Source organism: Heterodontus francisci, unplaced genomic scaffold (assembly GCF_036365525.1).
Source record: "Heterodontus francisci isolate sHetFra1 unplaced genomic scaffold, sHetFra1.hap1 HAP1_SCAFFOLD_51_2, whole genome shotgun sequence".
Taxonomy (NCBI): Eukaryota; Metazoa; Chordata; class Chondrichthyes; order Heterodontiformes; family Heterodontidae; genus Heterodontus; species Heterodontus francisci.
Window position 1 is genome coordinate 1,798,806 of NW_027141369.1, and position 16,544 is coordinate 1,815,349.

Sequence of the window (16,544 nt, forward strand, 5' to 3'; positions counted from 1 at the left end):
GCACTGTCTGACTCCAAATTTGATCGGGAAACTTTCCGATTCCCACCCGTTGATTGAGACTGCGCTACTGATGTTTGTGGAGAGCAGTTGGATCCAATTGCAGATTCCCTCCCCAAACCCCATTTTGGAAAGCACGTCCATCATGTAGATGTGCGATATCCTGTCAAAAGCCTTCTCCTGGTCCAGGCTGATGAGGCAGGTGTCCACCCTCCTGTCCCGTACGTAGGCGATCGTATCCCTGAGTAGCGCGAGACTATCAGAGATCTTCCTGCCGGGTACAGTACAGGTCTGATCGGGGTGAATCACCAACTCCAGAGCAGACTTGACTCGACTGGCTATGACTTTGGACAGTATCTTGTAAGCAGAAACTAAACACTTTTTTTTTCCAAAATATACTTTATTCATAAAAATCTGTAAAAATCACATTGCCAAACAGTTTCCAAACAGCACCAAAAAATACAAACATTGCAAGGGAGATCAGTTTCCTTCAATACTGTCATGAGTTTCTTCACAACCCTTCCGTTTCACAATTGTCAAGTCAATTACTGTTTTACATTTACAGCAATTCAGAATATTTACGATACAGTTCGAGGGGTTTCCCATGGATCCAGCCCCTCAGTCCAGCTTGGTGGGGGAACCTTACACTGTGGTCTTTCCCCATTGAGCCTTTGCTGCGGCTGCCCCAAGCTTTGGTGCGTCCCTCAGCACGTAGTCCTGGACCTTGGAATGTGCCAGTCTGCAACATTCGGTGGTGGACAACTCTTTTCGCTGGAAGACCAGCAAGTTTCGGGCAGACCAAAGGGCGTCTTTCACCGAATTGATAGTCCTCCAGCAGCAGTTGATGTTTGTCTTGGTGTGCGTCCCTGGGAATAGCCCGTAGAGCACAGACTCCTGTGTTACAGAGCTACTTGGGATGAACATCGACAAAAACCACTGCATCTCTTTCCACAAAGTTAACTCACATAGCAATAGCAGAAACAGTCACAAACCAAAAACTGAAACATACAGAGTAAAAACCCACATTCTCACACCAGAAATTCACGGCTCAAAGTGAAGCTGACTCTCTCCTCCCAGGCACTGACAGGTACAAAAGAAAACACGCACTAACATACCAGGAAATGAAATTTAGGAAATAAAACCTGATTATCATGTCAGAGATTGGCATTAATGACAGTTGTGGTACCTAGAATGCTCTGCGCTCCAGAATTTGCCTTGTCTCTGATAAGGAGCAGGCGCAGCAGTGGCTGAGCTCCATCTGCAGCTGGAGCAGAATATTCACAAAGTGCAGGGAGACCGCGCCCGTAGCAGGTGCACACAGCTGGAGCAGGGCGTCAAGGCCACAATAGGATGGAACAATCCCGTTTGTGTCCCTGCGGGTGGTGGTGAAGCTTTTCCCTGTGAGGCTTCCCGAAACTGCCCGCCAGCAAGGTCAACTGGTCAGAGAACGTCTGTAAATGGATAGGAATTGGGGCTTGGGCAGGGAGCATCTCTAAATGAATAAGATTTGGGGACTGGGCAAGGAGCGTCTTTAAATGGATAAGAATTGGGGATTTAGCAGGGAGCGTTTTTTCGTCCGTTCGTGGGATGTGGGCGGCGCTGGCTCGATCTCAGCTGCAGCAATGTGTCCAGTTCTGGGCACCAGGTTTCAGAAAGGACATCAAAGCTTTTGAGACAGTTCGGAGGAGATTTACGAGAATGATCCCAGAGATGAGGGGTTTCAGTTCTCTGGACAGGGTGGTGAAGCTGGGATAGTTGGCCAAAAATGTCAAGGGGAGGTGAGGAGCGATCTTTTTACCCAGTAACTGATTCGGATTTGGAATTAATTGTCTGACAGGGTGCTGGAAACAGATTCAATTATAACTTACATAAAGGAATTGGACAAATATTTCAAAGTGAATTTCTCCAGGACTATGGGGAAATAGGCAGGGGGTTGGACTAATTGCATCATTTTTTTCACAGATTCAGCACAGGCACAAAAGACCGATTGGCCTCCTTCTGTGCTGTATGATTCTATGAAATAGTGACAGTCAGGGCAAGTCTGTATAAGAAGGAGAAATGGAGACAGGTCAGGGAGAGCACATCACCAAAACTGGGAGATACTACATTGGACAGGGAGGGTCGGAGGGGGAGAGAGCATGTACATACAGTCAGAATCAGCACCTTCAGGGGAAGAGAGAGAGAGGAACCAGTGAGTGTCGAACTGAACCCAGCCAGAGTCAACCTGCTGAAACACCAGGGAGTTCACACTGGGGAGAGATCATTCACCTGCTCCGTGTGTCGGAAGGGGTTCACTCAGTCATCCAACCTCACTGAACATCAACTTGTTCACACTGATCAGAGACCTTTTTAATGTCCTGACTGTGAGAAGAGCTTTAAAAGCAGTAATGATCTGCTGAAACACCAACACACTCACTCTGGGGAGAGGCCGTTCCCCTGCCATGTGTGTGGGAAGGGATTCACTCAGTCATTCAATCTGCTGCAACATCAGCAAGTTCACATGTAACTGCAGGGGTTGGATTCTGCTGTTGTTGCTGCTATTCATCACTTTCAGAGACAAAGTTGGGTCTTACTTTATAACCAGTGTAGTCCAGAGCAAAAGCGTCTTCTTAATGTTGATATAAACGGGAGAAGAAACCGGGAAGTGGAGGCGAGGATGGGGGAGGTGCTGCACCATCACTTTAATGGTGCACCCTCCCTTCCCTGGGTCCTTGCTGCACGCCCGCCAGGCCTGGCGGCTCTGATTGGGGTCCTGAGAGCCCCTGAGACTCGGTGCAGCTGAGGCTGCGCTCACCCCCGCTCAGCTCTGTTGTGATATTTAAAATACGAAAGGCCTGTTGGACTGAGAGCTGAGCTGGAATTTAGAAAGCAGCATTACTGGAGGCTCATTGCTGCTCAGCACAATCTCACCCACGATCCTGGGAATTGTTGATTCTACACCCTGCAGTTCAGTTCTTCACTTAACTAGAGGGGGAGATGTGTGAGCAGAAAAACAGAGCAAATTAAAAAACACAGCTGGACAGATGTGCAACAGGTCAATCCACTGTTAAAATAACTCCATCACTGACTCCCTCCTGACAGTAACCAGCCCTTTCACAGAGACTGTGGGTGGCTCTGGAAAGAGCCTTTGGTTTATTAGATGTCATTTCGGCTGCTTTACTTTTTCTGGGAGCTCTGAGCGCTGGTTTTCTTGGGCAGCAGCAAGGCCTGGATATTGGGCAGCACCCCGCCCTGAGCGATGGTCACGTTGCCCATCAGCTTGATGAGCTCCTCGTTGTTGCGGACGGCCAGCTGCAGGTGTCTGGGGATGATGCGGCTCTTCTTGTTGTCCCGGGCCACGTTACCGGCCAGCTCGAGGATTTCAGCGGTCAGATACTCGAGCACAGCAGCCAGATAGACCGGGGCTCCGGCAACCACACGCTCAGCATAGTTACCTTTTCTCAGGAGCCTGTGATCATGGCCCACCAGGAACTGCAGTCCAGCCCGGGAGGAGCGAGACTTGGCCTTGGACCGAGCTTTCCTGCCGGTCTTTCCTCTTCCAGACATTTCCACAATCTCACAAATACTTTCACAAAGAATGGATAATTTCTCAGCTTTTGTCATAAACATGAAGCAGTTAGGATATCCGAGTGGTCTAAGGGGCTGTGTTCAGGTCGCAGTGTTTTCTGGAGGCGTGTGTTCAAATCCCAATTCTGCGAAATTGTGTTTTGACTGAACTGGAGGGATTTGGGAGCAGCGGTGAAGGGAGAACATGGAAGAATATTGGCAAGTAAAATGAAAATGGACCCAAAGATGTTTCTTCAATACATTCGAGAAAGAGGCAACTAAAGAAAGAGGAGTGCACTGAAAAGACCAAAAAATCACAGTGATTTTTGACATCTTGCCAGGATTGAGAGGCGCGTGCACGGGATGATGTCATTTTGCAGCGCCAACATCATCACATTTCCGCAACAAATCCATCTTCGTGCATGCGTGATAAAGCGTCATTGGGTATCTAGCCACCCCATCCCCCCACCACTTGGCTGGAGGAAGTGGCTGAATGGGAGATTTTGAAGCTGTAGCTCTCCCCCCTCGGCAACTCACTCCAGGCCTCGACGATTCTCCCCCCTCAGCCACTCGCTCTAGACCTCGCTGCTCCCCCACCCCCACACTCCCCTGGCCAGTTGTTCCTCGCTTCGCACCACCCCACTGTCTGGCCACTCGCTCCAGGCCGTGCCGCTTCCCTCCTCTCAGCCACTCACTCCTACGTCGCCCCGTCACTCCTTGCGGCACTCCTGCTTCTACAGGTGGCGCCTGGTGAAGAAATGTGGGAGTGAGTGTCACGGCCAGAGCTAGCAGCTGTGGGCTGGGCTGGGATAGGGTGGGGGGTGGGGGTGCGGAGAGCGAACAGCCAGAGTGCGGAATTTCGCCAGTAGGGATGGGGGAGAAAGCGAGTTGCAGAGGGGGGAGAGTGGTCAGTGAGGTGGGAGCTAGTAGCTGCGTTCGGGTGAAGTCAGTCCTGGTCAGTTAGATAAACAAATCACAATAACGAATTGGCAGCACATTTTATCCTCTGCCCGATTTTCCTTTCCATCGATCGGGGTGCTAATTCACTATCTTCCAATGGAAATTCAATCATAAAATTCCTTTTGTATTTAATAGGATTACTGAAATGTTAAATGGATCTGAGGATTACAGTTAGTATTAGCAAACGCACCCGAGTGAATTAGCACCCCAATCGATGGAAAGGAAAATCGGGGAAAGTATAAAATGTGCTGCCAATTCGTTATTGAGATTCGTTGAGTCATTCGATTCTGCCCAACACTGAAATTGGCGGCTTTTTTGAATTCAACCTTTCTGCCAGGACGACATTTTAAGCCAATGATTTGCTGTATTTTCTAATTCGAGGCTCGGCAATTGGTTAAGACATGCGAATGGGAAGAGGGTGACCAATCAGAAGTGGGCTCTGGAGAGCGCGGGCTCAAACTGCGGGAATTCCAGGTCCCTGAATGATTGAGCTGAAACTGATCAGTTTCACAAACCCTGTCAGTTTCAGTGCAGGAAACACCGTCTCGGGAGAAATAACAGCACAAGTGGGTCTGGTTCCAGTGACCGATTCAACGGCTGCTGCAAAACTCCCGGATTCCCTCATTGCAGCGAACTCATTTTGAAATTCTATGAAAACAATGAGTGATTCTGGAGGAGTGATGTGGCTTTTCACTGAGGGTATGTGTCGACTGGGGAAATAACTAACTGTAGAGTCTTGGGCACTGTTCACACAGCCCGTTTAGAAAATCAAATCCACTGCACATCCTTGCTACAAATGAAATGACAAATTTGGGGATTCCAGTTTTGTATCTCGAACACAGCACAGATTTATTCCAGACAGTTCTAAACAGCCTATCCCAGCTCCCGTTTCCAGGTCACTGCTCTCTCTGTGAGGCGGTGGGTGGCTCTTAGAAGAGCCTTTGTTGTGTTTGCTGGAAAGGGTCGAGTTGTTCAGCCGCTGAATCCGTAGAGAGTGCGGCCCTGCCGTTTCAGAGCGTACACCACATCCATGGCAGTGACCGTCTTGTGCTTGGCGTGCTCAGTGTAGGTGACCGCATCCCTGATCACATTCTCCAGGAAAACCTTCAACACCCCGCGAGTCTCCTCATCGATCAAACCCGAGATCCGCTTGACCCCGCCACGGCGAGCCAGGCGGCGGATTGCTGGTTTGGTGATGCCCTGGATATTATCAGGAAGCACTTTGCGGTGTCGCTTTGCTCCGCCTTTGCCCAGTCCTTTCCCTCCTTTACCTCTGCCAGACTTTCTTTTATTAACTTCCAAAATATACTTTATTCATAAAAATCTGTAAAAAAAAATACATTACAAAACAGTTCCAAAAAGCATCAAGTCAAACAATGCAAAGAGTGCAAAGGAGATCAGTTTCCTTCAATACAGGAGTGAGTTGCCTCACAACCCTTCCATTTCATTGTCATGCCATGTACATTTTACAGCAAACAAATATTTTCTGGCAACAGTTCGAGGGGTTTCCCATGGATCGAGCCACTCAGTTCAGCTTGGTGGGGGGACCTTACACAGTTGTCTTTCCCCATTGAGCCTTTGCTGCGGCTGCCCCAAGCTTTAGTGCGTCCCTCAGCACGTAGTCCTGGACCTTGGATGTGTCAGTCTGCAACATTCGATCATGGACAACTCTTTGTGATAGAAGACCAGTATGTTTCGGGCAGACCAAAGAGCGTCTTTCAACGAATTGATAGTCCTCCAGCAACAGTTGATGTTTATCTCGGTGTGCGTCCCTGGGAACAGCCCGTAGAGCACAGACTCCTGTGCTACAGAGCTGCTTGGGATGAACCTCGACAAAAACCACTGCATCTCTTCCACACCTGCTTTGCAAAGACACATTCCAGAAAGGGGTGGGCAACGTCTCTTTTCCACCACAGCCACCTCGAGGGCCGCGTGTGGATGGGGTGAGACTTCGGGTGTGCAGGAAGGATCTGACGGGGAGGGCTCTTCTCACCATCAGCCAGGCTACATCTTGGTGCTTGTTTGCAAGTTCTGGTGATGAGGCATTCTGCCAAATGACTTTGGACTTCTGCTCAGGGGACCATCCGACGGGATCCACCATCTCCTTTTCCCGTAGGGCCTTGAGGATATTCCGTGCAGACCACTGCCTGATGGATTGGTGGTCAAAGGTGTTTTTCCACAGAAACTTTTCCATGAAGGATAGGCAGTATGGCACAGTCCAACTGGATGGAGCATTCCGTGGCAATATGACCAGGCCCATCCTTTGCAACACCGGGGACAGATAGAACCTCAGCACGTAGTGACACTTGAAGTTTGCAAACTGGGAATCTACACACAGCTTGATGCAGCCGCACACAAAGGTAGCCATAAGGATGAGGGCGACGTTGGGTACATTTTTCCCGCCCTTATCCAGAGGTTTGAACATCGTGTCCCTCCGGACTCGGATCATTTTGGATCCCCAGATGAAGCGGAAAATGGCTCAGGTGATCGCCACAGCGCAGGAATGCGGTATGGGCCAGACCTGCACCACGTACAGCAATGTGAGCGCCTCGCACCTGATGACCAGGTTCTTACCCATAATGGAGATAGATCGCTGCTCCCACATGCTCAGCTTATGTTGTACCCTGGCTACTCGCTCCTTCCAGGTTTTGGTGCACGTCCCAGCCCTTCCAAACCATATCCCCAGCACCTTCAGGTAGTCTGACCTAACGGTGAAGGGGACAAAGGATCGGTCAGCCAAGTTCGCAAAGAACATGGCCTCGCTCTTGCCGTGTTTAACATTGGCTCCCGAGGCCAGTTCGAGCTGGTCGCAGATGCTCATCAGTCTGCGCACAGACAGTGGATCCGAGCATAAAATGGCGACGTCATCCATGTACAGGGAGGTTTTAACCTGAGTGCCTCCGCTGCCTGGGATTGTCACCCCTCTTATGCTCGCATTCTTCCTAATAGACTCAGCAAAGGGTTCTATACTGCAAATAAACAAGACAGGGGAGAGAGGACAGCCCTGTCTGACTCCAGATTGGATCGGGAAACTTTCTGATTCCCACCCATTGATTGAGACTGCACTACTGATGTTTGTGTAGAGTAGTTTGATCCAATTGCAGATTCCATCCCCAAACCCCATTTTGGAATGCACATCCATCATGTAAGTGTGCGATATCCTGTCAAAAGCCTTCCCCTGGTCCAGGCTGATGAGGCAGGTGTCCACCCTCCTGTCCCGTACATAGGTGATCATATCCCTGAGTAGCGCAAAGCTATCAGAGATTGTCCTGCCTGGTACAGTATAGGTCTGATCAGGGTGAATCACCAACTCCAGAGCAGACTTGAATCGACTGGCTATGTCTTTTGACAGAATCTTGTCGTCAGCATTAAGCAGAAATTGGGCCACCAATTTCTGATTTCTGTCCTCTCCCCCTTCCGCTTGTCGATGAGGGTGATGATGCCTTTCCTCATGGATTCTAACATGCTGCCAGCCTGGAGCATCCTCTTGTTTACTGGCAGACATGTTGATTCTTGCCTCAAATCAGTGCACAATGAAAGAGACTGATTCTGTCAGGCTCCTTTTTATACAGGCCACCCGGACCTGGCTGAGAAAGGCAGAGTGAGAGCAGGGAGGGGAGGAGACAAGAGTGAAGATTAAACAGAGAGCTAGATGGAGGAGACACCCAGAGTGACAGACAGAGAGAGAACGACCCCTCATCTTTCAGCTCCATCTCCAGTTTCCTCTGGGCTGCCAATTTCAAACCCTTTATTTACAGTCGAACCGAAACCCAGCACTCCACACAAACCCTTCCAGACTCGGCCTTCATAGTCAATGCTTTCCAGAAAGCCGAAGCTTTTAAATATGGTCCCGATGCAATTAACACTCAGTAATATTCCCACCTAAACACAGTCCATTCTATACTAAGAAACCTCCTCAGTAACATCACCATTTCCACACACATCCGCTTCCAGCAGTTTACAAACACCTTACTGCAGCTGTTTGGGGAATCTCCTGTGTTAAGATTGGAGTTGGAAAGCGGCCTTTACCCGGCAGTGTTATTGTCTCACACTGAATCTGCTAGACATCCTGTTCTCTTTATTGTGAGAGAGACAGCACGGATTTAGGAAATGTTCATTTGAAATGATCTCTATTGAGAACGAGCCCGGCCGTGGGACAGGTATTCCAGTGCAAAGAGCTGTCCATGACCGAGTGTTGCAGACTGGCACATTGCAACGTCCAAGACTATGTGCTGTGGGACGGCATTAAAGCTTGGGGAAGCCACCATGGAGACTCAATGGGGAAAGGCTGCAGTCTGAGGCCCTAGTAGGCCATAGTACTGTGAGGGGCTGGAACCCGTGTAAAACCCCTCGGACTGTTTGCACCAGAGAATGTTTGATGTGTAATGTAAATACTGTAAATATAACCTGTGCAGGCAGGGACTGTGAGATACATCATGTACATTATTGAAGGAAACTGATCTTTATTGTACCTTATGTAATATTAAATTTGAACTGCTTTGCAATGTAATTGCACAAATTATATGAATAAAATACATATTGTGCAAAAGAAAGCAGCTTTCCTGTCAACATACACCTTGTCTCAGGGCACAACGTTCCTGTGATCTTGTCATACCCAACTTCACTCTATATCTTCTGACACACACACTTTACAGTCTGTCATTTCCAAAAACAAGCATTCTAAAATCAAAAGACCTTTTGTTTGTTTTTCCTTTCTTTTCATTTCTCCTCTATTCTTCTCAATCACTCCCTTCAACAGTCCTATTCAGATCAAGGTGGAATGTGAATAGTGTCACAACTCACCTCTGACACTATTATTACCCTTCTCTTCTCTTGTCTTATTCAATGGGAAAGTTTTATTCACCAGTCTGTTGCTGTTTTACACTCTTGCCATACCGTCTGGTATTGCATCCATCTGAATTCTGTGCTTTCATGGCCTTATATTTCTTTTCCACTTCTGGATGATTTGTTTGCTTCAGTTCCATTCAACCAGGCTGAACCACAGGGAAGCTTAGAACCTTTGCCTTGGACGGGTCCACGTTGATCCATTACATTCACAATCACCTCCTTGAAATAACTCCATAGTACAACTACAGTAACCACACAGCATCTGCTTCAAACACTCCTCCACATTTTATCTGTTCTGACCGTCAACACCACCAGCTCTTTTGTTTAAGTGCAACCCATCAGGTGTGTATAGGCTCCTTCTATTCGGAAAGCTGTCGCACTGGTTCAGGGAATTCCGCCCTGTTTCTCTACTCGAAAGGATCGGCCATTTTTTTTTTCTTTATATATATTTTATATGTCGAGGGGGCCTTTATTCCTCAGGCCCCCATTACATACACACTTATATTTTTAAAATAACTTTATTAAAACCAGATAAATAAACAAAAAAACTCAAATTAAAATGCCATTCTCGGCGTTGACAATGCTTTCCAGTCCCTGCGGTGCCCACCGGTCGCGGAAGGCCTCAAGCGTACCGGCAGACAACGCATGCTCCTTTTCCAGGTACACCCGGGCGCGAACGTCACCGCGGAAGAGGGGCAGGCAATCGGGGAGGACGGACCTCCCGACGGCCCGCAACCTGGACCTGTGAATTGCCACCTTGGCCAGGCCCAGGAGTAGACCGACGAGGAGATCCTCCTCCCGGCCCAAGCCCCTCCGCACCGGGTGCCCAAAGATCAGGAGCGTGGGACTGAAGTGCAGCCAGAATTTGAGGAGCAGCCCCTTCAGATACTCAAAGAGGGACTGCAACCTCGCACACTCCGTACAAATGTGGAACACGGACTCGTCCAGGCCGCAGCAAGTACAGGTGGCCTGGGAGTCCGTGAACCTACTTAAAAGCCTATTGCACGGGACTGCTCTGTGCAGCACCCTCCACCCCTGGTCCCCGATGTAAAGGGGGAAGACTCCCGCGGAGAGAGACCTCCATTGGGGTTTCCCCTCGCCGCCAGATGGCAACGCGGACCGCCAGGGCGTGTCCGGCCGGCTGACGAGAGCGAGGAAGTGGAGAGTGTGCAGGAGCAGCCCGTACAGGAAACCCCTCCGCGCCGATTGGAATGGCACGGAGGGCATTTCCGAGAGGCGGCTCGGGTTGTGCGGGACCGGCTCCCGAGGAGGGTTTCGGGGCCTGGGTCCGATGAGCAGTTCCGGCCGAGCGGGGGTCAGCTCGGCCGGGATCACTCCGCACTCCCGAGCCCCCTCGCCACCTGCAGTGAGGGACGTCCCGGGGGTTTCGGCTACTCCCCCGCCCGCCGGACCGTCCCCGGAGTTAGCCGCCCGGACAGCCGAGGCGCTCTCCTCCGCCGGCGGGGGAGCGCCCTGACTGGAGGCGACCATGTTCCAGACTCGGAAAAGATCCCGGTAAAAGACAGGCAACTCCCTCAGAGAGACGCGGCTAACGGACTCCACCGGGAGCTGCGTGTAGTCTTGAAGGCAGTGACACTGGCGGAAAAAATACGTCGCCAACGCACACCATCTGGGAGGACGCTCGACGTGCAGGTATCTCTGCAGGGTCCGAAGGCGGAGAGTCGCAGCCTGGGTGCGGACGCACACCAGCGACTGACCGCCCTCCTCGATCGGGAGACTCAGGACCGCGGCAGAGACCCAGTGTTTCCTCTTGCCCCAGAAGAAATCGACGAGTTTCTTCTGGATCTTGGTGGTAAATAAAGGATCAGCCATGCTTGATCTGCCTCGTATTTTGCTTTCATTGCAACGTAACAAGACCTCCAATCCTCTGGCACCACACCTGTATCCAGTGAGGGATTGGAAAATGATGGTCAGACCTTCCACTATTTCTTCCCTGGCTTCTTTCAACAGCCTGGGGTACATTTCATCTGGTCCTGATGATTTATCCACATTCAAGGATGCTCATCCCATTTATACTTCCTCTCTCCTTAAGTTATCACGTCCAATACTTCACACTCCTCCTCCTTAATAACAATATCTGCATCACCCTCTCATTCGGGAAAACAGTAAAGTATTCATTAAGGATATTGGCACCCCGATACAAAGGTTACATTTTTGATCTTTTCTGTGCCCTGCTGTTTGCTAAGTTGCCTCTTACTCGAATGTTTTGATGCAACATCTTTGGGTCCATTGTTATTTTGCTTGTCCATGTTCTTTCCTGCTTTCTCTTTGCTCTTCACCGCTGCTCCCAAACGCCTCCAGTTCAGTCAAAATATAACTTGTCAGAAGTGGGATTCGAACCCACGACGCCAATGGAGCCTGCGACCTGAGCGCAGCGCCTTAGACCGCTCAGCCATCCTAACTGCCTGCGATGTGCTAGCAATGCGAAGGAAATTATTCATTCTTTGTGAAAGTATTTGTGAAATTGTGGAAATGTCTGGAAGAGGAAAGACCGGCGGGAAAGCTCGGGCCAAGGCCAAGTCTCGCTCCTCCCGGGCTGGCCTGCAGTTCCCAGTGGGCCGTGTTCACAGGCTCCTGAGAAAGGGTAACTATGCTGAGCGTGTGGGTGCCGGAGCCCCGGTCTATCTGGCTGCTGTGCTCGAGTATCTGACCGCTGAAATCCTCGAGCTGGCTGGCAATGCGGCCCGGGACAAGAAGAGCCGCATCATCCCCAGACACCTGCAACTGGCCGTCCGCAACGACGAGGAGCTCAACAAGCTGCTGGGAGGGGTGACTATCACTCAGGGCGGGGTGCTGCCTGATATCCAGGCCGTGCTGCTGCCCAAGAAAACCAGCGCTCAGAGCTCCCAGAAAAAGTAAAGCGGCCAAAATGTCATCTAATAAACCAAAGGCTCTTTTCAGAGCCACCCACAGTCTCTGTGAAAGGGCTGGTTCCTGTCAGGAGGGAATCAGTGATGGAGTTATTGTAACAGTGGATTGACCTGTTTCACATCTGTGCAGGTGTGTTTTCAGTTCCCTCTCTGGATTTCGCTCTGTTTCTCTGCTCACACATCTCCCCCTCCAGTTAAGTGAAGAACTGAACTACAGGGTGTCAGAATCAACAATTTAATAAATCCCGCTGCCTTCGATTTGATAAATCCCGAGATTATCCCGGTAACTTAACGGGAAATGGTTCGGAGCTGATGAATTCATTTAATAATGGAAGTGTCCGGGTTAATTCTCTGTTTTTCATTTAGACAGTTTGAATTGTGTTTTTTTTTCTCTCTGGTGATCTGAGCACCGCTTCTCAATGAGAATCTGCTCCCAGAACAGAGTAAATGCAGGAAGAAAGAGGCCATTCTCGGGCTGTGTGTTTCTCTCCTAACCTGATCTGTTTCGACCGCACTGTTCCCAGAGGACGGAATCAGTGAGAGTTGTTCACACACAGGAGCTGAGTCCATTGCAGCGCTTTCAGATGTGCCTTCCCCCTGGCCCTCCCTATTCTCCGGACACAGAGCTGTCTGTTTCCCCCGGCGGCGGGATAGAGTCGGGGATTCTCTCCCCGCAGTGTCAGGGTCTGCAGCGCCGGGGAACTGGCGGTTTCAGTCAGAGTGACCGAGCTGCCTTACATATCCTGTGTACTGATCTCCAATGGATTCAAATATTAGTTTAAGTAAACATTGGGTAATGTTTGTAAATAACCCTCATGTGAATGGACCCGGCTCCATTAATGCCTTCCAAATAAAACTGGGATCCATTTCTTTTCCCCAAATGCCAGCTAACGGATCCCAGGAGCGGGGTTGAGATTGTGCTGAGCAGCAATGAGTCTCCGGAAATGCTGCTTTCTAAATTACAGATCAGCTCTCAGTCCGACAGGCCTTTCGGGAAAGTGATGTGACAAAACAGAAACCATGTGACCGCCCCTCCAATCTAATGGGTTTGATGATGAACAGAGATGGCAGCTCTTTCCTTTGCTGATTTGGTGGCTCTGAAAAGAGCCCTTGTTACACTTGTTACTGAAGCTGGGTTTTAGCTGCGTTCCCCGCGGATGCGGCGGGCCAGCTGGATGTCTTTGGCCATGATGGACCGGGATCATTCTGGTGAATCTGCTCATTTTCCGGCAGAAGCATCAGTCGCTGTTTGAACTGTTTAAAGTCAGGGGTGTATTAGCAGCCAGAAAGTGAAGGGCAGTTCATTGCTCCCTGTAGCATTATCCGCCTCTTTCAGGAGAAAAGATCAGAAACCGCTCGTTTCTGTCAGTCCCCGAGAAGCCTGTGAGAAGCGGTTAGTCGCTAATTTGTTCCTTTTACAGAGAGGAAGCTGATATTTGTCCCGTTTTAAATTGCTGAACCGGACCTTCCTCCCGCCGCTTACAGTTAACAGATTGACAAATGAAAACGATTCCTAAAATCGCGTCAGGATTTTGTGACGGTAAATACAGTAAAACAGAACATAAAATGAGAGATTCTAAAATTGTTGCCTGAAAATTGAAATTTTCCATCACTTCAATTCCTTCCTGCTCTGGAATTGCCAGGCTTTTTCCAATTGGAAAATCTAAGCCAATGAGAACTTTGATTTACTTATATGTGATTCTCCTATTGGTTAAGAATTGGATTGAGAAGCGGGTGACCAATCAGAGACAGAGTCAAACTGCGGGGATTCCAGGCCCCCAGTAACTGAGCTGAAACTGTTCAGATTGACAAACCCTGGCAGCAGCTTCACACATTGGACACTTCACACTGAGTCATTCAAGGGCTGGTGTGAGAGAAGCTTCAGATCCTGTCATTACTCTCTGACTCATTATTCATCTCGAACCAAACAATTAGTAAATGTGAAGCAGTGAAGAGACTTTTCACTCTCACTGCAGAATGTGTCATCTGGGGAAATAAGGAACTATTATATTCGGAGATTCCAGGTACATTCCTCCCTGAACAAATCCATTCCTAACATTCCCGATCACAGCCTATCCCAGCTCCTGTTGTCACCCGACTCCAGCTGAATTGGAGAAACTCATGTGTTGGGGTTTGAGTTGTGAGGTGGGGTTTCTCCGCCAGTGTTACTGTCTTACAAACTCTCCCCCTGAATTTGTGAACTGAGACTGCACCGAACACATCTCCAGTCAGAGTGAGGGCCGGATATTACGGTTTTATTACAGAGAGTGGGGAAAGGGCTGGGTGGAGGGGATGTCAGCGAGTCACCAGGGATCCTGGATTTACTCCAAATCATTTCCATGTGGAATCTGCAGGCGGGGCCGGGACAGGGATCATTTGATCAGGGGATCAGCTCTTTCCTGAGAGATGTGGGTGGCTCTGAGAAGAGCCTTTGTGTTCAGATGTTTACAAGTTTCCCGCGCTCTTTCACTTCTTTCCAGACCCTGCTTTCTGAGCCTTCGCTGCTTTCGGCTTGACCTTGCTCTTCCATGTCTGCACTTTCTTCAGCGCCTTTACGCCCGCCGCACTCTTGCCTTTTTTGACCTTCTTCGCAGGAGACTTTTTCTGAAGCGCTGCTTTCTTCACCGCCTTATTTGGCGTTGCCGCCGCCTTGCTGCTCATTTTCTTGGCTGTTACTTTCTTTGTTGTCACTTTCTTGTCTGCTGGTTTCTTCACCTTCTTTCCCACTTTTCCCTGGGTTTTCCTTCTTGCTGATTTTGAAGGAGCCGGAGGCTCCCTGTCCCTTGCTCTGCACCAGGGAGCCTTTGTTAACATTCATCTTGATACTTTGCTTGATATGGGTCTTGAGCTTCTCCTGAGCGGTGGCAGACCTGCAAGGAATCAACTACCAGCTAGCGTATAAAGCGAGACCAAGGCTCAGGGCCTTCAGTTACCTGGAGGGGAGTCGGAGAGGCAGCAGATCCTGTGAGGAACCACAATCCAGGAAGGATGAGAAGATCATTGTCTGGGTACAGAGGAGATTAAGTTAAAGATTTACCAGTTTATACGCAAGCGCAGAGCCAAGGAACGGTGCTGGGGCAGATCAAATAATAGGAAGCTGTGATCAGTTGGAAGGCAAGAGTGATTAAATGACAGAAGAGATGATGGTGCAAGGAAAAAGTCAGGGACAGAATAAGTAACATTTTGTTAGCACAGATACCAGGAGTGGGGTTTGAACCCACACAGACACATGTCTATTGGATTTTAAGTCCAACGCCTTAACCACTCGGCCATCCTGGTACTTTAACTACCATTGAAAATGATATTTAATGTGATCCGGGTGCCATCTGGCCTTTGACAATATCAAGTTGTGACTCCTCTCCCATGCTAAATTGGACCCTTCATTATTTATGAACCTCAATCGGATCACCCCTCAGTCTAGGTTTCTCTAAGGTGTAGGGTCCCAACTCTTTTAGTCTAACTTGATAACCAAGATGTCTTATACTGGGAATTCGTCGAATGTCTCTCCTCTGTACCCTTTCCAAAGCCTCAATATCACCCATCATGTGACGAGACCAAGACTGGATACAACATTCCAAGTGAGTCCTGACCAAGGTTTCATAAAAGGACAAATTCGGGACATCTCGGATACTGAAGGAGTCCGTGTCCAGAAGCAGCAAGACCTGGACAACATTCAGGCTTGGCCTGCTACGTGGCACGTAACATTCACACCACATAAGTACCAGGCAATGACCATCTCCAACAAGAGAGAATGTAACCATCTCCCTTTGACGTTCAACAGCATTACCATCGCTGAATCCCCCCAGCATCAACATCCTGGGGGTTACCATTGACAAAAGCTTAACTGGACCATTCATATACATACTCTGGCTACAAGAGTAAATCAGATAGTGGGAATTCTGTGATGAGTAACTCAGCTCAAGGCACGTGGTGAAATGCTCATTAGTAGAGCTGGAGAAATGGACTGGTCAGGTGGGCAGAAAAGTGGCAAATGGAATTCAACTTGGAGAAGTGTGAGGTGATGCCTTTGGTGAGGTCAAACACAGCAAAGGAAGACACAATTAATGGGTGAATGCTGAGAGGTGTAGAGGAAGTGAGGGACCTTGAAGTGAATGTCCACAAATCCCTGAAAGTAGCAGGACAGGTTGATAAGTTGGTTGAGAAGGCTTATGGAATCCTTTCCTTTATTAGCCGATGTATAGAATATAAGAGCAGGGAGGTTATGCTGGAACTGTATCAATCATTAGTTAGGCCACAACTTGAGTTCTGTGTGCAGTTCTGGTCACCTCATTCCAGAAAGGA

At 49.2% G+C, this 16,544-nt stretch overlaps 2 protein-coding genes and 2 non-coding genes across 4 annotated transcripts in view; 1 reads left to right on the forward strand and 3 right to left on the reverse strand.

Moving 5' to 3' along the window:
• Positions 1-3,543, reverse strand: part of LOC137363001 (histone H2A-like) — a 63,154-nt gene extending 59,611 nt beyond the window's left edge. The window contains exons 1-2 of the mRNA XM_068027120.1: positions 3,178-3,543; positions 307-411 (exon numbers count right to left, since the gene is read on the reverse strand). Of these exons, the coding sequence (XP_067883221.1) occupies positions 307-411; positions 3,178-3,543 (471 nt within the window). The remainder of the gene's footprint in view (positions 1-306; positions 412-3,177) is intronic.
• Positions 3,544-11,691: 8,148 nt separating this feature from the next.
• Positions 11,692-11,774, reverse strand: trnal-cag (transfer RNA leucine (anticodon CAG)). The gene has a single exon. It is a non-coding gene; the product is annotated as a tRNA-Leu (tRNA).
• Positions 11,775-11,844: 70 nt separating this feature from the next.
• LOC137363031 (histone H2A-like) lies at positions 11,845-12,198 on the forward strand (the record flags this gene model as incomplete). Its single annotated transcript, XM_068027152.1, has 1 exon — positions 11,845-12,198. A coding segment is annotated over exon 1 (354 nt), but the record flags the coding sequence as incomplete, so codon positions are not given.
• A 3,240-nt stretch (positions 12,199-15,438) lies between these two features.
• Positions 15,439-15,521, reverse strand: trnal-uaa (transfer RNA leucine (anticodon UAA)). Its single transcript has one exon. It is a non-coding gene; the product is annotated as a tRNA-Leu (tRNA).
• Positions 15,522-16,544: the final 1,023 nt, after the last annotated feature.